A 27,879-nucleotide genomic window follows, 5' to 3' on the forward strand; every position below is an offset into this window, starting at 1 on the left:
AAAATTATTTATTAAACGGATAAATAAAATGAAAAAATAAGAAAGTAAGAGGCAAAAAATCAATATCAAATTTATTCTTATAACGGAATCACATCCGCTCTAAGTAAATTGAAAGTAAGAGTGAAAATAAATACAATGAGAAAATTTAAGAAAATGCTATAAAATATTTTCAATTTCATCTTTTTTTTTTTACATGAATTGTAAAGCTGAGAATAAAGAGAACTGTTTTCATAGTAATTAAATTTATTGTATAAGCAAATACAAATAATTATTCCATATATGTAATTGTGTTTAGGTGTATGGGTCCTGTGCACGCATGGGTCTTGTAACGCAACACATATGTGCCAAAAAATGGCTCCTCTGTGCAACATTTTGTGTTTCGCCGGAAAACTCATATTTCAAAAACTTTGTGATTCTAAAGAGTTAATGTAATTATTTACATACATTTTGGCACCGGAGAGTAAAGTAACCAAAAAATTTTGTATGCATATCAGTAAAAATTTTGTTTTAAAAGTAAGTTCAATTTGTCACCTTAAAGCATATAATTACTTTTCCTACGTCTTTCTTAAAAAATCTAAATATGTAAGTTTGATTAAATTCTAAACTCTATATTTAAATAGAAAATACTGATACGGCTCTCTACTCGTATTAGAAATTATATGAATTTTTAAAATACATTAGATAATGAGCCCCTTCTGGTAATTAGTGAACTTGAGCAAATTTGCATGGTATAAAAACTATATATCAGAGGGTCTCAAGCTCTTTATTTGTTTTTGTTGAATATTCTGCAAAACCTATGAAAATTATATTCAGAATTTAATGAAAAATAATAAAATTATAAAAATTGTTTAATTTTATTTAAATTCATCTGATTTTCATTTTACAATTTGAATTTTTATAAAGAAAAATTATATAACCCTCTGGTATTTTATATTCAGAAACAATTTTCTCTTCTACTGTAAAATTTCAAATTTTCGACATGATCCTTTTGCTTGGATACTATACTATTCCTCTACTCTATACTATTCCATGTGAATATAATGTGAATAATTTTTTTAAGTAACCGAATAATAAATAAAAAGTAAAATTTAATTTTTCCAATACATTCACAATGAATTTTAATTAAATATTAATTCTGAATAATTACAAGATGTAGGCATATTTATTTTCATTTCCATTTCTTACTTCAGAAAATAATATTATACTTGTCTCTTTGTTGTTTTTCATACATAATTTATTGCAATTTTTTTTCTCTTGTCATTCATCATGTCTGTTTATTTACACGATGTAATGACACATGTATAAATGATACACTAATTATATTATGTTCATTTGTGTTAATTAAAGTAGTGTTAATTTAACTTCCGATTAAATAGCTACAATTTTTATTTCCAATATTGTGGCGTTGAAAGATAATAGAATTTATCTTTTCGTCTACTCTTTTACGCCAGCACTGTGAGCTCTGAATTAGCCTCGCTCTAAAATACAACAGTACTAGACGGATGATTAAAATTGTATTTAATTTTTCTTGAAAAAAATTTCAGCTTCTATTTTTAATAAAGTTTTATTCGATATTTGATTTGTAATCAAAATTTTTAAATTTTCTTCACTTAAATTTTTTATTGGACTCACATGGGTACAGACACGTTCTTTCGTTGTACAAGAATCGTATATTATAATAAAAAAGAACATTTAATAATGTTTATTTTTATTATACCAAAATATTCGTATATACGTATGTAAGTACACATACATACTTGGGTATGTATATGGATTCCATAATGTGAGCATTCAAATGTTGAAAATTATTCCCTTCTTTTTTACATTCACAAAATTGATGGCGTAACATTTTTAATTACAACCAAATTTTTTTTTCTTTTACAATTAAATACAAAACAAACAGTAACAAATGTGTAACTGTTATAAATATGCAAACAATTTATGATATAAAAACAAAGATTATTAAATTATATGAAAGAAAAAAGGATATTTTATAATTGTTATACTGTGTGAGACTATGGTTTTTGGTTGACAAAGTGAAATTTAATTATGGACCTGTTTCAGATTTTGAAAAACAAATAAAATTTAAGAAAGAAAGAAAATTTTTAATTTTGCGTAAAGTACGTATACGTAAAATAATTCTCAAAGGATTTTTTGTATACATAATTGCTATTAAAGCGTGAAAAATTTACTGGAATTTCATTCCGGCAATGAAAAAATTAAAAGCTCTTACTTATGTGAGAAAAGTTTTTCTCTTTTTTTTTAATTTTTTTTCGACGTAATAATTATTAAAAGGTACAAAGATTTGTTTTTTTCCATTCTAAAGTAAAAGAATAGGTTTAGCAGTCGATTGGACTAAGTCCTTAGTTGTTATATAGAATATAAGTATCAAAACTGTAGTTAAAATACATACTTATTTTATATAGAATTTCTTTGAAATTTGTTTTGTATAACAGTTTTTACAGTTGCTGCGGTACAACATAAAAGTAATGGAACTTTAAAGATTTTATTGCTTTTTGTTTAATTTAAAAAGCTTAGGAATTCTTTAGGATGATTAACATATTTAATCACAACATTTCAGTTTTTTTCATACAAACATTATTCAATCATTTGAATCCTACAATCTTAACTTTGAGCAGAGCTCTTAAAATTGAAGAACTTTGCTAATTTGCATTAGTATATGACAAAATTCCGTTATCGGAAATTTTATAGCAACCTGAGGTATAAATTTTATAACAAAGAATTTTGCATACTTTTAGGATGATATTAAAATTTATAAAAATTTACAAATATCTACTCACCTTCTGTGCATTCACAATGTGAATCTAAATATGTTAAAACAGCTGATTTTGCATGCCTAGCACCCAATAGTCTTGCACGGATAAGTCCTTCTCGTTTTGGTGCACGAATAATTTTCACCTTTGGATATGGTATAAAGTATTCTTCTAATTGTCTTTTGGTATGAGCTGAAAAAATACGGGAATAAATTTGCTATAACAGAATAATTTACAGAAATTTTTGCTTAAATTGTTTGAAATTATAAGGTTATACTTACGCATATCTGAAAAATCATCCACTAAAATAATATTTCCAATTAAATGTTCTGGTGAACGATCTAGAACTGAATGAACTGTTCGCAATAAAATAGTCCATGCTTCATTATGAAAGCAAATTATAACATCAGTTTTTGGTAAATTTTTTAAATAATTTTGTTCTTTGCACCTGAAATTTTTAAAAATTTCAAAATAACTCTATGTGTTATTATCTTTGTAAAATTGATATTGCAAATATTTAACAAGTAAAAGCGTCGATTGTACTTTACCCTACACTATGACAATCTAATTGTAAAATAAAAACCATTAGTAATACAATTGAACAGAATTTGTGAGGCGTAACTACATAATTCGGCATTTCTTAACAGATTTCACAAAATTACTTCAATTAGCTTTTGAATTATTTCTAATCGGCTTTTAGAATTGAATGATAACCGAACCCATCAAGCTCTTCACCGAGGAGTAGGGTATAAAAATAATATGCAAAATTTATTAAAAGTAACAGTTTGAAGTAATTGCTCAGATTTTAATAATGAAGAATAATTTAAAACTTTTATATTTTATTATATGGACTTATGTAAATTAAACGCAATCATATCTACAATTAAATTGATTGTCCCATTCTTACTTTTGCATTACAGAAATATTAATAATTTTTAGTTTTCGGTATAAAAGAAATAATCTTACCAAGCATCTCTTGGATCTGGAAGACTTCTATGTACTGATACTAAATCAGAGACATATTGGTTAAAAGCATTTTTACTCCAACCGTCATCAACAAGTTTTTGTATATCGGCTGTTAAATTTTTTGGCAGTACTACTGGTTTACCCATTTCACCGGGTGCGTCATCATTTGGTGGAAGTGGGGCATCTAAAACACCTCTATCTGAAACTAAATTAATTTGAATTATTAATATTTAATAGTAAATATGATTGTTATATTTTGTAGTTTTCATAAATTTGATTGCTTTCTTTAATTATTAGGAGCTACAAAATCATACATTATGAGATTTAGAACAATTAACTAAAAAATAAACAATATGCCAGCTACGTGTATTGTGTATGCAGAAAAACCGCTCGATCACATTCACAGTAACATTCACTAACTACTTCGTAATTAAGTAGTTTTCGTAATTTTAAATTTCAATTCTTTCGCTGATTTTAATTTTAATTTATGCTATCCATCGTGGTTGCAATTGTAACAAAAATTTCAATTTGGAAATAATTTTGTTCTCAAATTCCAATTATTTCAATTTATTTCCTTAGAAGAGAAAGAATAACGAAGAAGAATGAGTTAGAGGTTCTTTCAATCTTCCTAACTTTAATTTAAATTTCAGTTTCCAAAACAAAACGTAAGTAAAATTTATGTGACAGTATTTCAGGGTTAGATTAAATTTTAAAACTTCAAAAAGAAAATTTATTATTTAGAAATAAATTCGCAAATTAAAAATCTTTTTTTGGATATCTATTTGCATATGGTATGTATGTATGTAGGTATATATGTGTACAAATTATAATCTCATCATCATCACCCATATCATAGTATTATCATATAAAATGATGGGATTTATTATAGTATTTTAAATAATTAATGAGTTGAAAGTGAATGGAAAGTATGGAAAAAACTTAGGAGAAAAAAAAATACGATATTATAAGACAAATAACTGCATTGCATAAATATATCAATATGATGACGCCTGGATTGATGCCAAGGACGTCTGGCTTACAAAAATGTAAATTTGCACTTAAAAATTTGAAAAAGTTTTTGTGAAACAACAAAAACAAATAAACATTATAATATAAAAAGAAATTCACGCCCAACCATAAATTACCGAAGCCAAGTTTTATTTTATCGCATATTTAATTAAATATTATAAGAATGTGCTAAGTATGTATGTATGTTTGCATATGTTGTATTCTAACAACTATAATGATTTGCTTTTCAACACTTTGCTCAGAAGAAAAATCATGAAAATCTTTTAATAAAGAAAAAATAACTTAATTCCTAAAATCATAGGTTATCATTTTAATGGTGTATTCATAGATAAACGAGACAATAACTAAAAAAGAATCGAAGCATAATAAAGATTATTAGATATTAGTTTTGTGGTTTGAGTGAAATTTAGTTATTTATATCTGAGCTAGTAGAATTGCATTGCTCTACTATTGGATTGTAGTAATTATTCTATAAAAATGAAAAAAATCCACTATATTTCTAAGACTTAATTAAGTTTAATGAAATTCTTTTTAAAGATCTTATTTCAATAGAATAAATGAAAATTTTAAAAGAACCAGGAGTTTTCATATTGGCTTATTGAATTCAGTGTTCAAATCTTCATTCATTTTAGGCAACACATTTCGAACGGAATTCGAAATTCTATAGGCTAATGAAAATTAAATTCAGTTTCAGTCATAGAAAAAGAAAAATTAAGAATAAAATTGCAATTTTTTTTTCTTAAAAATTTCTTAATTGGAATTTATATAGATAAAAGTGACTTGAAGTACTACTTACTTGAGTGTACAATGATGTTTATGTATGGGTTTGACATAATGACGGTATATTGCATTCGTATATAACACAAAACATTTTCGCATGAAATTTTAAAACGCTATAACTATTGCTTTTGTATTTCTTATATTCACAATATTTATTTTTCTTTATATATTTAATTTAATAATAAAGAAATATTTGAAAGATTTCAAGTGAGCAACACAAAGCAAAGATAAAAAAAAATTATCATTTATGTTTCTAATTTTAGAATAACCGGACTTTAAATAAATTTATCTATTTATGTTGTCATAGTTATAAAATGATTAATAATATTAAAATATTGAAGATGCACTGCACAACTATTGAAATGTTGTATACAGTAGAATTCGGATAATTGTACATCAAAAATTTTTAACAGTTTTATCGGATTACCGAAAGCATACATACATTACAAATGCTACTGATAAATATATAAAAGTTGAGAATAACAGAAACTCTGATAAAATGTCAGAAATATTGCAATTAAAAACAGGTAAGAGAATGTAAAGAATTATGTGTGTTATATTAACAAATTCTTATTGATGGTTGTGGTAAGTTTCTTACCAAACGTTTAGTAACACAAATATTTCACCTCAATTTTATCAATGTCTTAAAATTATTTCTAAATAAAACAAACATGTGAGAACAACAGACTTCAGAAACGTTAATATGTAGAAATGTACATGTACATGTATCTAATACTTAATTTATGTCAATTTTGCAAAATCATGAACTACATACTTAGCAATTAATGTTTAGTATAAAATTGGTATTTGAATATTTGGCATGACATTTGAATATTTTTGTTAAATTAGAATGAACGGAATTACAAAATGTAATATACTTTAATAAGCAGTAAAAAATTAAAATTTTTTTGAATTTTTGACATTTTCCAATTGCAACGAACTCGTACAATTTTATTTTATTATGATATAAATCAAATTGTAATAAAACAGAGTATTTTACGAGTACTATTAAATTGCAAGAAATCTATGGGACTAAAGAATATTAAGCTTTTGCTCGAATTAGGTATTTATTTTGAACTAAGGTGCAATTATCCGAGTTGCACTGTATTTTATTAATGATAAAAGTAAACAAAATATTTGAACGATGTCATAAAGTAACATGTTAAACACAATAATTATTCAATTTTTTTGTATAGTTTGTAAATTACTGACTTGAACAAAAAATGGGAAATCTAAAGTTGAAATCCTTGAAAAAAAAGCTAAATATAATAATTTTATGTACCTTAATGTATAAAAGATAATTTAATATTTCATTAGAAGGATTCCATGATCGTTATAACATGTAAAAATAGAAATGTTAGGTAATTATTAAATTGCTGAAATATTATCTTAATATGTACATATACATACATATATATGTGTATACATTATATTGTAACTTAATGCCATTAATAGTACAATTTCAATGACACAATTTCAGTGTAGTATTTTGATTTGCGTATATTTTATTTAATTAGCAATTTTAAATGTACATCTTTAATAATTTGTAATAGCTTTATTGAAATGTACAAAAATAAACATGTATGTTACATAGTTACGAGAAATGGAGATGAAAATTCACTGTATTGTATAAATAGCCTACTATCAAATAATTAATAAAATCTAGTTGTTGTTTTAAGGCAATTTTGTTATTCGTGGTATTAAACAGCGGTAGAGAAATGGTACAATAGCTCTATTATGTTCTATATATGTATTATGCAACATACTTAATCCTCTTCTGAACTAAAATTTTTATCTAAATTAATTGAATTTTCGCCTATTTATGGTTTAAATGAAAGAAAAATTTTCTGTTCATATTTTATTAGTGTAAATTTTTATTATTCGTTAATTTATTGCTCGTTTTCTACTTAATTTATGATTAGAAATCTTCATATACCGTAGATATATCTATGTACATTATGTACAATATTATAATTTTGTATGTATGTCATGTTTTAATATAAGCTTAGTGGTAATCCGGACTACGATTATTAAATACATATAAAATATTTTTTTATTTTTATTATTTTTGTTGAAAAATAAAATTTTGGAAAGGAGGATATTCAACTCCTTTCATATTAATAAAACCAAGAAACAAATTTATTTTGCTTAATTTTAAATCATATTTATAAAAAAATAACATTTATAAATTGTTACTATAAAGAACGCAACCTCCAAATTGTATTTTAGCTCTAAGAATTATGAAAATGTGTAAAAATAATTTATGTATGTATATAGTTATATACCATATATATTTGTGTGGAAATGTTGGTTAATTTCCTACAAATTTAATTCTATAGGGACACCATTTTTGTAGTTTGTGCCTTTGGTTCTCTAAAAATATAAGTAGAAATGGGCTTTAGTTTTGGAAGTAACCCAAAACCAAAAAAAAATTATATGACACACGTGTACATATGAGAGTCGGAAGGGATTCCCGCAAATTTTCATGCATTCACGAAAAATAGAAACAAAAATGCTTGTACCGGAAAATCCATGTCTCGTGATCTAAAAACTTTTGGGAAAAGAAAATATGTATATGCTGGTACACGAACGGATAAAAAGGATAAGTTTTAAAATTTCATATTTTATGTAGAAAAATTTTTAAAGGAAAGATTATGGGTTAAAATGTTTCCCATGAGCTTGTATTATTTCATTGTTATACGGGATACTAAGCATTCAGGAAAAATGTAATTTTTTGAATATTTTAAGCCTTTCCTTATCTAGAGTGTGGTAAGAAGAAATAAAAAGGAAAACATACTTTGAGGTTCTCAGAAATCTAAGAAATAAAAAGGAATTTTTAACCCTTTTTTAAATGAAAAGACGCCATAATATGCCAATATATTCATCAAAAATTATTAAAACGCATCAAATTGAAAAATTCAACTCTTTAAAATTGGTTTGTCAGTTTTTTTTTATCAACATAATGAATATATATTATGAGTATATGCGTGTGTAGGCAGGATGGGATAAATACTGGTGATCAAATTTATGTTTGTTTAGGGTATTTTAAAAAAAAAAAAAAATAAAAATGTTGTATTTTATACAGATCCAAAAATAAATTTTTTTAAATTAAATATTCAACATTCAAGTATTCAAAAATATGGACAATATTGAAATTCCTTCGTACAAAATATACCTTAATTACAGTTTACTATGTATTTTTTTGGAATTTTGATGAAAAAATGTCATTTCTCAAGTATGTAGCCGATTATAACAGACGTAAGGGAATACGTTCTGAATTGGTACTCCTTTGCAAATAATATCAACCTGTAGTACTGGAGTTTTCATCAAGCTCTAGGCAGAAACTCAAATTTTTTATATTATTGACATCAACTAATTTGTAAAGGTGATTTCATTTTTCAATAGTAACAATAGAAAATGCGAAAAATTTTGATATTAACAACTTACAATAAAATTATTTTCGAATGAGTGTATAAATTCGCGGTTCCATTTCTTAGGTCAAGAAATAATATACATATATTCTAATTTAAATAATATTCGTGACCAAAATCGCATTGAATAAGTTTATTAAGCCGCAAATGGTTCATTAAAGTAATTTGTTAGAGTCTTATTCAATGTGAGTTCTTTATACCAGTATCAAAAGTAAATGAAATTGTGTGGGTCCTCAATTCTTCAATTTCAAAAACATTTTTATTGTATTTTAATTATTCGGGTTATTTAGTAATAATCACCATTCTCAAAAAATTTTATCTTAATTGCTTATACGTTTTTTTGGTAGTTAGCTTTGATTAAAAATTAATCAAGGCTCAGGAAATGTTTTAACTGCTCTGGTCAAATTTAACATGAACTATTTTATAATCAAGAATACGAGCGGAGATCTCTAAGAGTTTACCAATTTTTTGTAATTTATTGGTGATTCTCAGATTTCGAAATCTATCAATCGTACTCAATTTTTCTCTTGAACGATTTGAAGATTCGCTTTGTAAAATTAATAAGTAAGATTTAAAATAATATTTAAGGCTTAAAGCAAAAGATTGTAACAAACCGGATTACTAGTATTAAAAATTTTAAATGATGCTTTTTCAAAAAAAAAAATATTATTTTCTTTACTTACCATCATCATCAATTTTTTTATGATTGTTATTTTTTTTTGTGCTATCAACTTTACTTTCAACTATTGTATTTGAATTGTTATCTTCGGCAGCTAATGGATGTTGTGTTGTAATTTTTTTATATTTTAATTTCTCATGCGGATGTACAACAATATTATTAATCACAGATTCAGCACCATCACGTAAATCATTATCATTACCACTATTTATAGCTGTTTCAATACCACTATTAAAACCACTATTTTGATTATTAATTGTTGGGGCACTTTTTAATCCTAATGCTATATTATGCCATCGACTGGATGCTGTTAAACCGCTACGATGATTATCATCAGAATAGAAGAAAAATAATATTGTAAACCATATTGCAGTTAGTACTATAATAACTTTAACAATTGAAGTTGATCGACGGCGCCATATGAATGCCATTATGTTTAATTTTGTTTGCTTGTGAACTCGTCCTTTGTTTTTTAATTTCTATTTAAATATGCAATAATATGGCCTATAATTACTCCTTTTTTGTTTTTGTTTTTTTATTTTTCTTGTAAAGATATGTAATAATAATTAAATTAGACTCGTGCTATAATTTCTTGATTTTATTACAATTTAATTTTTTGTTTGAAAGAAATTAATCCTTAATAATTAAATGTTAAATAAAAATAGTTATGATTGATGTAAATATGGATAACTTATTTTTAATTAAAATTATTGAATTACGCCATTGATACTTTATGATAATCGAAATCTTCGTTTTATGGCATTTACGTTTCTAGTAATATGAAATTTCTAATCCTATTCAATAAAAATTTCCTTCATTTATAATAAAATTTTCAACTATTTTGGCAACATCTGGATGATATTATGTAAGTAATTTTTTTGTTTTGTTTCAATGTGCTTAAAATTGTTTTAAAGTAATGCTTGTTGTGGCAACTTATTAGTTGAAATTGCTTGCCATTTGGAAATTACATACATAAAGCAGGATGCTTGGAAAGCTTATTAAAATTGTGAATTATATTCGAACACAAATTGTGCGTATGGTGACTTCGTAGACAATATCAACCGTATTTCTGCAATGATAAGAAAAGTTTCATATTATTTATTAAATATATTTGAATATTAACAAAAATTTTTTCAAAATTTAAAATTTATTTGGTTCCTAAATATGTAAAGAGTGCTTTTTTATCAGATGTAGCGAAATTTTCTTTCAGGAATAATCACAAACTACTAAGCTCTCATTTTAAGCAAATATTTAATTTTTCCCATTATAAAATTATTTCAACTAAATTTAATCACATTTACAAAAGTTCAACTGGAACATGTTAAGGAAATATTTACTATGGAAAATGCTTCCTTGAGAAACTAATTATAAATAAATACCAGTAATATTGAAGTATTATTGTATAATATTGCTCAACTCTTCAACACTTAAATAGAAATTAACATTCTTTAGAGAGTAAAAAAAACAATAACCCTTATTTAATTTTCTTTTTATTGTTCTATTTTCTATCGTCCCTAATATTTACTATTAGTATTCTTCCTTCTACTGCAAAATAATATTTTTTTAAAAAATATATTTTGGTATTTTATTCTAAGTGCCCACATGAAAATGAATTTTATGGTAAAATCAACAAAAATGAAATCAATAGAAATAATATCAACAAAATGGAGAATGTCCTACTATCGTTTATATAAAAATGTCCTTCTAACAAGCATTTTCTTATTCCTTATTTTTATTTTCCAAAATTTTCAATAAAAATTGTGTGAAATAAATTGTAAAAATTAAATAAAATCCCAAAATAAAAAAAAATAGGAAAATAATTTTATTTTTGCTCTTTCTCTTTCTCTCTCTTCAATCATCACTACTCTATTTAATAGACTTATTTTTTTTAGCTCTTTTCTAGTTTTATTACATTATAATTTATTTTAACTGTTTTAACATGTGCCACCAATATTAAGTTTTCTTACATATATCAGGATATTTTTTGTTTTTGTGTTTATACTAAACCTAAGATAGAAAACGCAAAATTGTTAATAATAGAAATAACAGTAAAAATGGGAAATAACAATATATAAAACACAGAATAGAAAGCAAACAAAATTAACAATAATTGTAAAAAATATTGAAGATAGCAAGGGGGAGGTAAAAGAGATAAAACGAAAGCTATGCAGTAAGCAGAGTTTGTATAAAAAATGTCATAGAAATAGGAACCTAGAATTGGGCATCTCTATCTATATAGAGATATGGAAAATAAATCCTTCATACTTATTACTGTTTTTTATTATTATTGCTATTAATATTATTGTTCTTTTTTCTATATTCTGCTGTCTCAATTATTATCATTGCTATTACTATTTTCATTCTTTTTAGCACTTTTCTAACATAATTTGAAGAAATTGCTTAGTAATTTCACTCTGTCCATGTACTCGTCCGTCTTATGTAATAAGTTGTAGGGGTCCGGCATTTAACAGCTTCTACACATTAATAAATAATTCTCAAGATCAGTAAAATTTTAAATTATATCTCTGGAACCGTAAAATTTTCCAAATTTGTAAGAAAGCAAAAAGCTAATGGAAAATCTCTTGGCATCAAAAATTAAAATTATTTATCTTAACTCACGCAACCATCCAATGTGTTAATTATAAACAATATGTTAATGTTTCTTTCTGATGTTTTTTTCTTTTCTCATAAAAGTATGCAAATTTTGCTTTTTTAATCAATTTTAATTTTTACTTATTATTTCTAAATGATTTGAGTAAAAAATTGTTTGGAAGAAAGTAGGTGTGATAATTATTGCGCGGAAAAATAGTTCCACTTTTTCAAAGGAAAAATGCTGATTCACAAACCATTACTTTGATCCAACTATATTCTTGATATTTATTTCTTTTGTAGTTAAAGATGAGTTTTTGGTTTATTTAACATAAAATAATTATTAATGTCGCTTACACCATTTCGTATGGTTTGTAACGTCCACCTTATGATTTTGTGGAATTTTATATGCGAAGTTAGAATAAATTTGCAATTCTTTTAGAAAATGAAGACAATTTTTTTTTGTAAAAAATACAAAAATCATTTTAGCCGGAGCAAACGAATTTAGTTGGGTGATGTGAAACTGAGCAGAGCAAAGCTGTTGGCATTCTACGTATGCTATATACATAAGTATGTAAATTTTTGCTATATTTTTCATATTATTTATCTTACGATTTACAAAGGCAATATCAAATTCTAAGCTTTTTACTTTACTTAATTTATGCATACAATACAAATATTATAAATTTTTTCTCTGAATTTTTTTCATTTTGGATTTTATATATTGAGTCTGTTAAATAGTCTAAGCCGTATTTTGCAAGGAATTTAAATTACTTCTTTCTCTTACCAAGAAGTTCAAGCTTTAATTAATTGATGTAGAAATTGTATACATCTACATTGTAATGTACAATAATATGTATACATTGTGTTGTAGACTTTAATTCAATTACTGAGGAGGAGCTATTAATAAAATATTTTTTATTGTTCTGGCTTGATTGAATTTGAAAGAGGATACATGAGGTACCTCATATGAAATTTTATTCTATAAATAAAATATTATTTTATTGGAAAATATTTAAGCGGTAATTAATTAAAATTTTGCATAAATGAGTGAACTTCAGTTTTTATTATCCTTTTGTTATCATGGTGTTAATTTTGTTTTAAATACAAAATATTTGTTTAATAAATGTAAATGTAATTTTTTAAGTAAAATTTCGTATTTATAATTATTTTCAAGCATATTGTAAAATTTTGCAAAATATTTTGATTCTATTTGGTTTTTATGCACATATATATGTATTTATGTACAAGTAGAATGACCTCAGAAAAACTTAATTGAGTATAAAAATCGTTTTGTTGTTTCTCTTTGTTGGTAAATTTCGGGTATACTGAAATTATGCTTGGTTTAACTAAATATCTGATTATATTTTTATTTATTCCTTATTTTTATTTACTTATTCATTTTTTTTATTTATATCCCCTAAATCTTTTTGTATATGTGAATCAAAATTTACTTTATTATTATTATATTTCAATATTTCATTGAATTTGATTTCTTAATATTCACATTCATTATATATGTACATACAGGATACAATATATTTTCTTATTTTGAATTTGATTACATATAAAAGGATGACTATTGATTAAATTGATAACGATGATTATTATAATGAAATTTTTATATTTTATTTTCTCCAATATTATTCAAATGTACTTATAATCTGTTATATTCGGGTATATTATGTATATAATTTATATATAATATTAAAATAATCATAATATTATTATATTTACTGGTACATATTATAAATGGACAAAGAATTGTGGTATAGAAAAACCTAAATGAGAAAAATAAAAAAATAAATGAAGATTGAAATCAAATGATCAAAAATTGTTATCGAGGTTTTATTTTGTCTATGCTCTTAACATAATATCTCTGTTGGTCTTACACTTTCTCTTTCTTTTTAATGATTCATTAAATTCAATATAAAAGATGACATTTTTATATTATTTCGCTATATTAACGTTTAATGCTAATGCTATAAGATAATGTATTATAGATCTATATGCATAACATGATTTGGACAGCATATAAAATAAGTTTTCTGGCTTGTGCGAGATTATTGCACAAGATTATGAAAATGCCCTTTAAGAACATTTTTTTCACATTTTAATAACGCTAGTATAAGATCTTAGTTAAAATATCTAGAAAATGGAAATTTAATTCTTACTTCTTATAGATTAATAGAAGTCATATATTAAATTTTAAGAAATTCCATCAATTAGTTCCACCAATATGGAAAGAAATATAAAATCGGCCCTGATTTCTAATGAATATTCAGTTTTAAAAGCCCTCATATTCTCAAAAAATTTATTATTTTTACACGTGTATTATTCAAATACATATTAAATTTTATTTAACTTACACGAAGTTTATTCATAAAACTCCAAGTCAATCTGTTGAATATTTTTTGTTTGATGATCCAAATTCCAAAATTAGCCCATAGTAAAGTTCTAGTTTCGAGGCCTTGAAAAGTTATTCAATTGGTGGCATAGCAGAAATAAACTCAATCAAATTTAAATTTTCATTAAAAAGAATTAGCCGAAATTGAGACAGATGAATGTATACACACAAATCGAAAGCCCGACATCTCGCTAAAAATTGTTTATTATACGCTTCACCACAATACAGAAGTTCATTTCCATCGGAAAGAACTCGGTGTTGAATATGAAATGTTTTAGTAGAAATATGGTTTTCCTGCTAAGAAAACTGAAATTGGTTTCATGCCAATTTGGATCTGTAGCCCCACATTACAAATAGCAAATGATTATTGGTAGAACTTTAGTTTCTTTTAAATGAAATTATCTTCCCTTTTGTTTTTTAATATTTATCGTACATCTTTAACATTATTTATTTTGTATTATATTATTTCGATTTATTATAAAGATTTTTTCAAACCCTTTTGATCTATTTGATGAAATTTTCTAAAACAAAATAATGTTATATTGAACTTAAGGAATATCCTTAATATATTTAAAACAAGAAAAACTTATGTATTTTCTATTCTTTATATGAATGTATTAAGTTTGTACGTGTAAATTTGTGTAAAAGTATGCATATGAACCCATATATTCTCTATTCGTTTTATCAATGATTATACCATTTATCATGATGTATAACAAACTTCTTCCATATGATTTTAATGCTGTAATTTTTCAGTTATTGTTATTATTTGATTGGATATTATGTTTTTCCTTATTCGCTATGGAATTGACTTGGGTTCAGATTTAGGTTTTCTCAATGGTTAAAATTGTAGTACTATCTGGTTGTTGATTATAATCGATTTCATGTTTTAGAATTAGATTTGTACTTGTCAGTCAAAATAAACATACGAGTATGTACAGATGTGTGTAAAAGCATGAAACCTTATAAATTGGGTGGGATGTTCACTATGTGTTCGAAAAGTAATAAAAAATCTTGGAATAAATTATTTATTGAATTTTATAAAATGATAACATTTTCTATTAAAAATCTAATTTTGGTCTATTATTTTTCGAATACCAAAATTTCATTTAAATTGAAGTTTTATAGAAAAGAAATAGAATATAGAAAAGAGGACCGTAAATGGCCCACTAGACGTTTGTTTTATACAGGGTGTTTCACATAAGGTGGCAAATAATTTCAGGGAGGCATCGTTGATCAATTTCGATCAAATATACACGCTTTCGAGCTACGTCCTGTTGGAATAAAAAATTACTGGATTTTTCCTGCACATAAATAAATGCTTATAATTTCGGAACCTTACAAGATAGAGTTCATGCATTGTTTGCACATTTTTTCGAACACACGTTAACACATTTTACTGGAAAAACTATGAGAGATAGAAGAAAATGTTATATGATTTAGCTTTTAGATCTAATCGTAGCGAAAGTTATAAAAAAACTTAAGTAAATAGAAATATCGTAAAAATTTGTTAAAATCTCTAATTTCGGAATGCTTTATCTCATTGGGATTTAACACCTATTTCCAAACAAAAATTTTACTCATTTTTGATGTCGTAAACAATAACATACGTTAAAGCACTAATTTCCTGTATCACGCTGTATATACATACATATGTATGTACAAATGTAAATATGGGTATTACATAGTTTTGTTTATTGGTTGTTGATTCTATTTCTCATTGTATTTATTCTACATATTCCATTCCTTATATTCATTTATATCTAAAACGAGGATGCTCTCATGATTGGTTAAAAATTGTTGATTGTAAACATGTATTGTTCTGGTCCAGTATCAGTTACGAAATTGTTTTTGTTTTGTTTCTCTTATGTATACAATATTTTTAAATAAGTATGTCAGATTTAATTCAATTTCTTGAATTGTAATGAAATAGAAAAATGTAGTTATAGCTAGTATGTTAGAGAAAGAAAATGAGATGAAAAAATTTATATGTATAAATATTTTAACTTAGAAGAGGAAATGGCATATGCTTTCTATTTTCTTTGGTTTTTCATCAATATTCTTTTATCTTTGTTTTTATTAAATTACAATTTATATTAAAGAAAAATAACATTTATTTTGCTTTTGTGAACAAGTTAAATTTTCGATAATCTATTCTAAAATTTGTATTGATACTCAAGACTGTAAATTGAATAATGTAAGACTATAAATTATAGAAAATTAAATAAATCAATTGATAATCGGTCGAAATATAGAAAAAATTGTATAAATACAAATATTATTCTGGAATATAGCAGAATATTTTTTTCTATAAGAATAAGAGCAACATATTCAAATCACGGCTTGATTTTTTAGCTATATAACTTGCATTTTATTTATGCCATACTTTCAATGACTAGGTCTGTACTGTGAAAAAATCGTCTAAATTTTTTAATGATCTGCGAATCGATGTTAGATTCGTTTATACAATTTAACTCATACTTGTCGAATAAAATATTTTATTAAGCAATTAAAAATAATGAAAAGTCAAACCTCTTTCAAAATTATATTAAATAAAAAACGTCATTGTGAAAACTTGACTTTTGATATTAATATTCCAATGGGATGTTGTAATTATAATATAGTGTGAGTTTCATTATTTCTTAAAAGAAAATAGCAAGACAAAAAATGTAATAAAACTGCAAAGAAAGTAGAAGAACACAGATTCTCGCAAAAAATCTTAATTTTAATGAAAATTTCAAGTAGTATGAAAAAAATAAAAATAATGAAAGTTGAATATTTAATATGATAGAAATGAAATAATTATTGTGCTATTTTCAACTCTATATAAGGTGTACGAACTTATGCTTTAAGTTGATTAAATTAAAGGTTAGATTGATATTAAATTTAACCTACTTCATAATGATCTAGTTTATCTATTCCATCATTTAAACAAAGTTTTGTACATAAGAATTAAACGAATCGAAAGGAGGTTCTTTTTAATTTGAGATTAACATTGACATAAAATTAACCAAACGATAACTTAAGAATATTACATTTATGTCATCAATGTCATTGAGATATTAAAAAAAAATAACAGGTACCTTGAATTTTAAATTTCTGTTTTCTGGAAATTTTGTTCTCATTTATATAATTAACATGTCAATGACATAATTAAATAAAAGATAATTGATGTGATTATCAGTCCTTGGGAACTGGACTTTTTAGCGGGCCTCTTCTACATTTTTGATAATTATGAAGAAAATTTTCAACAAATTTTCTTGAAATTTCATACACATATAAGCTTCGCTCGTTCGTCCGCGAAACCTCCTAACTTTTGGAAGAAATCAGATATCAGCAACTGGACGTTTATTACGGGCAAATATACATTTTTGCGTATATAAAGAGAAATAATCAACCGATTTTATTGAAATTTAATATTCAAATTCTTCATATTAAAACAATGAACACATAATTTTTTGGAAAGATCATATCTACGAAACGGATTGATGGAATTTCTTGAAATTTGGTATTTGAATTCTAGTTGTTACCCAAACTAACTGGCGAATATTACTGGGAATTCGGGGAGCACAAAGCGAAACTCTACTAAGAGGTTTTGTGCTGACCACATCAGATTTTTTTATATTGTAAAAATATCTATTCCCGTTTTAACTACAATATACACCACTATTATATTTTAGTTAAAGTTAAACATAACCCAAGGCCTTAGTTGTAAATACCTTTAATGATGCTATAAAAAAATATCCTAAAATAAAAAAATTTCCTTATAATTGTTATAATACATAGAATCATTTATTCTCATTGACAGGATATTTAAATTGACATAAATCGTTTTCATATTGTAATTTGAAATAATGGACCGAAATTACATTACGTTTTACAATATAAATATCAATGACATAAATGTCTATTCATTAAATAGAGTGGCCTCATTTTCAGTTTTTTTATATGAAAATAAAAACATAAAAACCACATATCAACTTTGCTTTCTAAAAATGCCCATGACATAATTGCAAATGGTCTAAAATGTCTCCACGTCATATTATTTTTTTTTCTATTTATAACAAAAACAAATATCAATTATTTCATGGATTATAATTGTGAAACACATGACATTACAAATATTTCCAAAAAGAAAAAAAAAGTTTTTTTAGATGTCCTAAAATAGAATTGATAGACAAAAATTGGATTTAATAATACAATAAAATGTAATAAATATACCCAAATGTATGTACCGTAGGTATCGGCCACATGACGCGTAACTTTTAATTATGGTAACAAAAATATTTTGATGCGTTAACGTTAAAAATATACTAAAGTTAGTGCACATTGTAGTAACTCATATAATAATCAGTAATCACATACATATTTACACGTGTATATAATGCATAGATACAATTTGTTTTTACAATTATAATGTAATTATAATTATTCATCATTACACAATAAAGTTAAGCATCAGTGAATTTGTAAAAAAAAACTACTTATTAAAGGCCAAAATAAAATCATACCTTTGCTTGGTAAAACTCGGTAAATTTATTTCAGTTTTATAAATATGAATTCAAAATTTTGTTGAGTTTTAAGATATTTAATTCTAATTATATAGGGTCGCCCATTTAAATATGCAAATAATATTAATGCATATAGATTTTTATATATAACATGACAAGAGCTATAATAAAATGATATACAAGTTGTTATGGTTGCGAAAATATAAATAATGTGAATGAAGGAGGCAAATTTCACAAATTCAAAGAAATATTTAAAAAATATGCTTATTAGTTTCACATTATTCATCTGTGCGTCATTTTAACTCTTAAGAAGAAAACTTTGCCTTCCTTTTTCACCATTAATAGTGAGTTTGAAAATGCTTAAAATTTCATGAACTTATAGAGGGAATAAACCAATTAGCATTCTTTTAGCACAACAGTGATAAAGAGTATAACAGTTTATTAATAAAGAGTATACTTTGTCGTATCTTTCTCCTGAACAAACACTTAAAGTCAGTATTTTAATTGATAAAAAGGTAAAAACAATTACAATTAATCACATTATCAACTGAATTTCAATTATACTAGTATACTTTTTTTAGGTACATACATTTATTATTAAAATGTACAAGTACGAATTATAGCTCAAAATTAAGCCGCTAAGGACATGTAAATACAAGTAAAATTTTCGTTAAGTAGGCCTTTTCCATTATCAGTTTCATATTATCGATTCATTTTGTGAGTTAAAGAAATGAGCAACCATCTTTTTATATATTTACAAAATTTAGAATTTGTTTCTATTCTTAACATCTTGTTGGACTGCATACTACAAAAAATAGGAGCATATGTGTAAACATTTTAATCTAATATAACACTATTGCAAACAGACTGTAACAAGATTTCTGTGATATTTCATGGGTATTAAAATATACAAAATTAAATTAACCACATTGTCCATGATAATTTTTCTTTTATAAAATTTTACAATATGCTGAGCCTGAAAAATGAATTTTATTTGTTGAAGGAACAAAAATTTATTTAATTAAATTTTATATACAATACGTACATACATATGTACTTATTGTATAATATACAATTATACAATGGTCATGCAACATAAGAACGTGTCGTGACATTCTCTATCTTTTTCATTCTCAACACTTCTTTATCACTTATTATTTTCTCTACTTGATAGTTCAGCGGTTTTTTTACAACCGCTACACTGCGTTGATCTGAATGAGTAGTTTTTATTTTACACCATGTTTACTTTCAATGATTATCACATATGCTTATATGCATACATATATGTAAGTGCATACGAATAAGAATATTTTGATTCGGTTTCCATATTTTATTAATGAATAAAAATTTAAAAAATAAAACCAAAACGCGGTTGTTGTTAAATGAATGAATGAAAAAAAAGATACACTTTTTATGGCATAATTTACGATACACAACTTTATATACATACGTGTGTTTTAATGTAAAAATATACATACTTACTGTATATTGATACGAATAATTTTGTAAATGCGGTTGAATATTAATATGTGTATTCAAATAATTTTACTAATTATGCAAAAATATATTTTTTTGGAACTTAATGAATTATTATTGTAAAATAATTAAAATTTGCGTTTTTATTAAAAAATTCAAACAGCTTTTACTTTTTTACGAATGTAATTTCCTAAAATATAAATATATACATACTTATGTACATAATTAGACCAATTTCAGTAATACTGACCTCGTTTGATATACAATTTTTGTGTGCATGTTTGTAGCATTATCGAAATATTGTAATAATTAACTACATACATACCTACACTTAAAAAGAAAATAATTGTATTGTAAAACAATGACCTAAGAAATTTGATAAAGAATATCTAACCTTCTCTCGGAAATATTATACTGTCGTAATTATTATTTAAAATTTATCAATTTTATATTACATTTATGTTTATATATATAAATAACTTCTGAAAATTGAAGAGATTTTTTGAATATTTGATTGAATCGATGCACGCAATTTAATGTAAAAAAGTCCAATTTTCAAAATTATTCAATTTAAGGAATTATTTTAAAAACTTTGGCCTCATAAAAATTTCTATCAAAATTGGTACAGCCGAAATCGAGATGTACAATTGAATGTGCGGCTCGAATAACGTTGTAGCCATCAAGTTTCACTTTATTATATTTTTTTAACAAAAACGTTTTACTTTCTAAACTCTGCATTTTGATGTATAAAGTACCGCTAAATTCGAATTAGAAGTCGGCCAATTTCTCTTCAGAAATCGCCAGTCCGTGAAAAAACGATGTATCGTTCGGCCGTCAAGGCAAGGCAAGAACGACGTGCAAACGTTTCCAAATGGAAAGATATCAAAAGTAAAATAAGTTAACGAACAGACGAAGCACATGACAAATTTTATTTACGGAAAAAAGTTGTAGATGGCAACGAGAATTCTAGTTAGACAAATATGGAACAATGTTATATACGCATTATTTACAACGTTTTTCCAAGCAAAAATTTTTATTATTCCTATTTCAACTCCTTATACCTATTAATCATATTTTTGGAATGAAAGTGTAAAATTATGAAATAAACCAGAATATGCCAAAAAAATTGTTGGAATATTATAAACTAACAACGGCACTTGCAAACAGTTTTTTTGCGCCCTGAAAAGTTGTTAATTTGTTGGTTATAACTTTATTCGCGCCGCACATTCAATTAGTAATCAACTTACGTTTCTCTGTCACAGAGAAATTCAATTCTGTTGAAGGCTCAACATGTGAAATTTAATACCATCACATAACCTTCTTTATGGTATACGATGTTGTAAATTTTTTAGGACAAAAATTGCTATAATTTATTGACAAACACTTGGAGGCCATTATAAAAAAAAAATTTAAAATAAATCGAAAACAATGTTTGCAAATCTTTTTACAGAAGCAAAAAAAAAAATGTGATAATAAAATAATTAAATGTCATTTTAATTCGAAATTAAAAATTTCAATTCTAAATTTCTGACATCTTTTAAATGCAATTCACAAGCAATTTAAAAAAAAATATTTTCTCTAAAAATATAAAAATTAAAGAGATTTGCATAATTGAACAATGTGCATTCCATAAATAAAATGTTTATTGTTGTCGTTTTTTAACGTCATCATTATTAATAAACCGTGAATTTGCTGTCAAGGTAGTTCCACTTCTATAATTCTAAAAAATGAATGAATTGAAAAGAAAACAAAATAAAAAAACAAACAAACAAACAAATTAAATGCATTGAAAATTTTTAAATTAAGTCAATACATACGCAAACAATCATAAAAAATAAAAGCAAAACACGCAAAATAAAAATAAAAGCAAAGAAAAAAATATCGGTCACTGCACCGATTTTCCGGTTCAATTAATTAAGCACATGTGAACACATAGGTATATTATGTGTATATTTGCTAAAATTCATATGTGTTAAATATGTGTGTGTACAAGCATATGAGTGCTTTAAAATAAATATTATGAATGGTTAAAATAAATTTGAATACTATGTACATAATATTACACATATTTTATATAGGAAAATTAGAATATCTGTGATTCTACAAAATATTTAAATCGCAAATTAATTTGCAACATAATTTCTAACATTATGTACATAATGTGTTATACACGATTTTTAAGTATATGTAAGTGTAATTCTAGCTCAATGTAAAGTGCTAAAAAATAATTACGTTTTACCATTATTCGTTTGTATTTTGTCGTTAAGGTTTTCAAAGCAAGTAAAAAAATCTAATTATGTATGTTGGAACTATTATTTCGTAATTGTTTGCAATTGCAGAAGAGTAAAGTTCTGCGACCAAATTATTATAGTTCAACATTTTCTACGAAAGCAATTTTTTACAAATTTAATTTTTTTCAAAAGCGAGATAGGCAAACCAATATAAACAATAATGCAATCTTTGCTCCTATACGTAATATGACTTGCATAAAATGTGACCTATGCTGGTCCCAGGCATGCTCATCGAAATATAGGAGGGTAATCAGTTATCGTGATTACTATGTTCAATTTAAACCCATAAATGTATTCTAGCTAAAAGTTGTAATGCTTGTATGTAAAAACATTAAAATTTACCAAACACTCATGCAAAATATTTTTTGTTTTTACTGTCATTTACAACCCATGTTTCCCTGAATTTAATTTTCGATACCCAAAAATTTGAAAAATAGTTATTTTAAAATTTAGTTGCGTTTAAATGTGACAGCAAGAAATTCTTTTCATTCTCAATATAAATCGGAAATAAGATAACACAATTAAGCAGTTTAGACTTGTTAAATTTTTATATTTTATAATAGCAAAAACTTATAGTATACTTGGGTCTTTCCAAAGGGACTTGATTTCAATTTATCGGTATAGATTGAGTTTATACAGGAATTCAGTAGATTACTAATTTAAAGCTCTTGACTCAAATACATTTCAGTTTATCTCAAATGAACCCAGTCTTATTCATTTAATGTTATTCTAATCTCATATATAAATGTACATTTTTCATATTTACGGGAAAAATAAAATGAATTATATACTAAAAAAATTAAAAACAATTTTTATTCGTGATGCTTCAGCCGTAAAAAAATTGGGAAATATTATTATGCTCTTTATACACGCATACATAGAACTTATACAGTTTGATTTACAATAATTTGTGAATAGAAAACATAAAACTCAAGCGAATAATTAAATCAGTGGTTACATTTATTTGCTTTTGCCATTTTTATATACTATATTAATTTACGTTTGCATTCAAATATAACATAGAATATCCAAGCACTTTGAAGAAAAATCCATTAATTATTTTAGATACTTGCTTCGCATATTTAATTTTATGTTAAAAATTCTAGCTACAACACCATCCAGAAATTGCCAAGGTCAGAAAAATCCGGAAATTGCATAAAAGAGCGTAATAATTTTAAAAGCATTATTCAATTTTTATTTTATTTTTTTTTGTTTTTAGCTGTTCTTTTTCACTTGAGTTCATATAACTACCTTGATTAAATTATTATTTATCATAGTTAAATATAAAAAGTTGAAGTGAGTAGAAAAAAAGCGCATGAATTTTAATGAATTATAATTAAAAAATATAAAAAAAAAACTATTATAATATAAAATCAGATTTTTTTTTAATTTCTACTTTAAAAGTTATTCTTCTAAACTCTAATTATAATCTAAAAAAAAGATCGATTGGAACATCCATTGCAATTTAACTTTTATTTGCATCAACCATGACAGTCAACAGATTTATTTATTTTAAACGCTCAAGTATAAATTTTTGCTTCAACTAATTGATATGGTGTATGGTGGATTTGAAGCATTATTTTCAATGCTGTCAATATTCTGTGATGGTCAATTTTTTAATTAATACTGAAACTAAATCTATATATGTATGTATGAATGTATATTCACTTATAAAATATGGAATTACATTTCAAAGTAAATAGGAAAATGTGTAGAAGATGTGTTAATTATTCAATTGCTAAAATTGTGGAATGTTCTCTTTGTTTTTTTACAGACTGCATTGCATACACTACGGGGAGGTTATGGGATGGTACGAAATTTCACATGTGAAGTTTTCGGCGAAAATGCATTTCTCCAAGCTAGAGAAGCGCAAACAAACTATTTTCTTTTCGAGAGATGTCTGCCGGTCTGTGTGTCTGTCAGCTAGTCTGTGTTATCTGTCAGTCTAGTCCGTCTGTGCAAATTAGTATCTTAAGTTCGGCTGAACTGATTTTGATAAAATTTTATATATGAGTTAACTTTGAGGGTGAGACGATTTGATCAAATTTTGGGGTACGTCAAATCTCGGGAACTGGCACTTTGCTGGGGGGCTGATACATTATTTACCATATCTAAAAAACTAATTGATGAAATTTTTTGGAATTTAATATTTGGGATTTTCTTTGGTATGCGAAGCAACTGACTTCCTTTTTAAAGAATTTGGAAAACACAAAGCGAAACACAGCTAAGAGCCAAATTTATATTTTTCTAGACATGTTTTAACAAAAAGCTTACTAACTTATTTAAAATTGGACGGAAGTGTTCAAAAGGCATTTTCCTAAACTAGACAACATATTTTGCAGTCGGTTATGCGCTGATCACATCAGATTTTTTTGCATTATTATGGGCATACTATATAATATAGAGCAATAGTTTTCAAAATAAAAGTAAAGGAGAGTTTTTGTATATTGAAACACAAAAGGATTGTTTTTATCATGTGCGTTATATTTAGTTTTAAAGCTGTCGAAAAATTTTAAACATTTTGAAAAAGTGTACATAAATTTGAAATATTTTTTTTTAAGATGAATTTAAAAGGGAGAAACGAAAAAAAAAATAATTCCTTAGGCATAAATAAAAATCACTGCATTTTCTACATTTTAATTAAAATAGAAATAGTTTGAACCTCAATTTTGTATCTTATCAAAGTATACTTCGATACTTTAAATACTACAGTTCTTATAATATCGATCACTTGAGTCGAGGCTGAGTGATTTTTAATATTATGACGGTTCATTTACAATTCACATGAAAAAGCACTCGTACTCAGAATTTTTTCAGAATTTACTTTGAAAGTTCTAAATTTTTTTGATTCAATTTTAAGATCATCCATATAAACTTCTATCACTTTTATCTAAAATTTTATATTTTCACAATTCACAATTCCATTAACGTTATAAAATTTTTAATTTAACAAACACATTATTTGTCTCCAAAAAATATCCTTTTGAATTTTGTTATAATGTCGGACCGTTTTAGAACATAAAAATAATATCATCATAATCCTCGTCTATACCAATGGGTATTAAATGGTTATTAAATGAGGACCACATCTAAAAATTGATTAATGTGTTAGACTCAAAAGCAGAAAACGAAGACCGAAAAGAACAAAAAATAAAAAAAAAAACAATTTCTCATATTCATCTTTAAACTTTACAATTTTACGGTTTAACATTATTTTACTTAAAAAGTACGCATATTTTGGAGAACAAACATTAAAAAGACTCGCGTTTATTTCCTTTCAGCTTTTTTATTTTATCGTTTACGTTGGATTATAATCCATTAATCATGTCAGTTAAATTTTTTATATTTTTTTTTTTGTTTTTTTCATACATACTACATTACTTTGCCTAGTGAGTTTACCAAGTTAAGGACCCTAATTGTTTAAGGTGTTGAGGTAAATATTGAATAATAAAATTTCTTAGCTGGTTTATATAATATTGTATGTATGTACTTTTGTGTGTATATGCATACAAAATTTTTCAATGCGTTGCAAGAGGATTAGAAATTCTTAAAAAATAAATTTATTATTTTTCTTCGCTTTTATCGCTTATTAAAGGTGAATGCCTTAAAAATTATAACGTGTTAATGGTTCATATAGGTGATTATACATACATGCTTACATGTAAATATTACATTTGAGTATTATATTAAAATTGTTTTATATATGTACATATGTATGTAGTTAACATTATAGAGAAATAACTTATGAATCATGACAATTAAACTTTTCATTTTCAGTGCTGTAAAGTTGTGAATCGAATAATATACTGTGAAATGTAAATTAAAAGATAACTTTTTATAAGAAAAGGAAAAATTGTTACATTCACCGCATTTTCTATTTTGTATTGGGAAATTTAATATATTCTCCTTAAATTTTTAGACTGCTTTATAATTTTGCTTACCAATTGATATGAAGTGAAGATTTATATATTTTCTTTTAATTCAATTCTCAATTTTTTAATAAAATAGCAAATTTGTGAATAAAATTACGTTGCCTTATAAGAAATTCGTATTGAAATCATTTGTACATTTTTTTAACAAAATTTTGGACCGGCTGTTTGAGAGTCTTAAATTCATTGCAATGGTATGCAAGAAGCTTTGTTTTCCTTAATATTTCACAAATGTGAAAAATCACGGTAGTGTACCTCTGAGTTTCGTTTCAGTGAATTTTTTGATGCATGAAAAGCATTCTGGTCTTTGAAATTTCAATTTTACAAGTAATTTTTCAAACTAGATGTGCATTACAGGAGCAGATCCGCTGCAATGCAATTACATATGTGCAACTTCCTGCATTACTCGATCAAACACTTTCCTTTATTCATTTATTTTAACAAAATTTAAAATAAGTTTTCTGTTTTCACAAAAATTGCCTTTAATTACAATCTGCGACATTACTTAAATTAGAAATTACATATTTTAATTCATATGCCAAATTAATATCGACTTATTGCATATATTTAGGATGAGCATAAGAAAAAAATTGAAAGAAGCATTAACATAATGGTCGGATTTGGCATTTAAATAAAAGAGTTAAATTAAATAATGAAAATACTTTTTAATGGCGTGCCATTTACCGTCCCCTTTTGCCCTTTTAACCATTGAACTCGGACGAAGTCGAGGTATAAAAAAACTTTTTTCTAATGAAGTAAATATTACTAATTAATCTAGCTGAAAGTTTTTAAAAGCTACTACAACTTCAAATTTCTACATGTTGTCGTCTAGAAAAATATAATATCAAAAATTTGAGAAAAAACTAGTCTTATACGTAATGGTTAATTTAAACGGTCAGTTTTTCCTTTTGGTGATCAATTGTGTTTACCAATTACCCTAAATTTATAATTTTTGATCATGAATTCATTAAAAACCAATTGCCACCTTTGTAATAGCACCATGATTTTTACTAGAAA

General features: G+C 25.2%; 1 protein-coding gene across 3 annotated transcripts in view; it reads right to left on the reverse strand.

Moving 5' to 3' along the window:
• Positions 1 to 27,879, reverse strand: part of LOC129606339 (putative polypeptide N-acetylgalactosaminyltransferase 9) — a 185,878-nt gene that overhangs the window by 78,257 nt on the left and 79,742 nt on the right. For 2 of the 3 annotated variants that reach the window (XM_055516613.1, XM_055516612.1), the window contains exons 3-6: positions 9,664 to 10,728; positions 3,741 to 3,945; positions 3,056 to 3,222; positions 2,802 to 2,966 (exon numbers count right to left, since the gene is read on the reverse strand). In XM_055516613.1, coding sequence (XP_055372588.1) covers positions 2,802 to 2,966; positions 3,056 to 3,222; positions 3,741 to 3,945; positions 9,664 to 10,090 — 964 coding nt within the window. In that variant the 5' untranslated portion in view covers positions 10,091 to 10,728. The remainder of the gene's footprint in view (positions 1 to 2,801; positions 2,967 to 3,055; positions 3,223 to 3,740; positions 3,946 to 9,663; positions 10,729 to 27,879) is intronic. The other variant, XM_055516614.1, reaches the window with a different exon arrangement.

This window comes from Condylostylus longicornis, unplaced genomic scaffold, assembly GCF_029603195.1.
Source record: "Condylostylus longicornis isolate FDR11 unplaced genomic scaffold, ASM2960319v2 ptg000018l, whole genome shotgun sequence".
Taxonomy (NCBI): Eukaryota; Metazoa; Arthropoda; class Insecta; order Diptera; family Dolichopodidae; genus Condylostylus; species Condylostylus longicornis.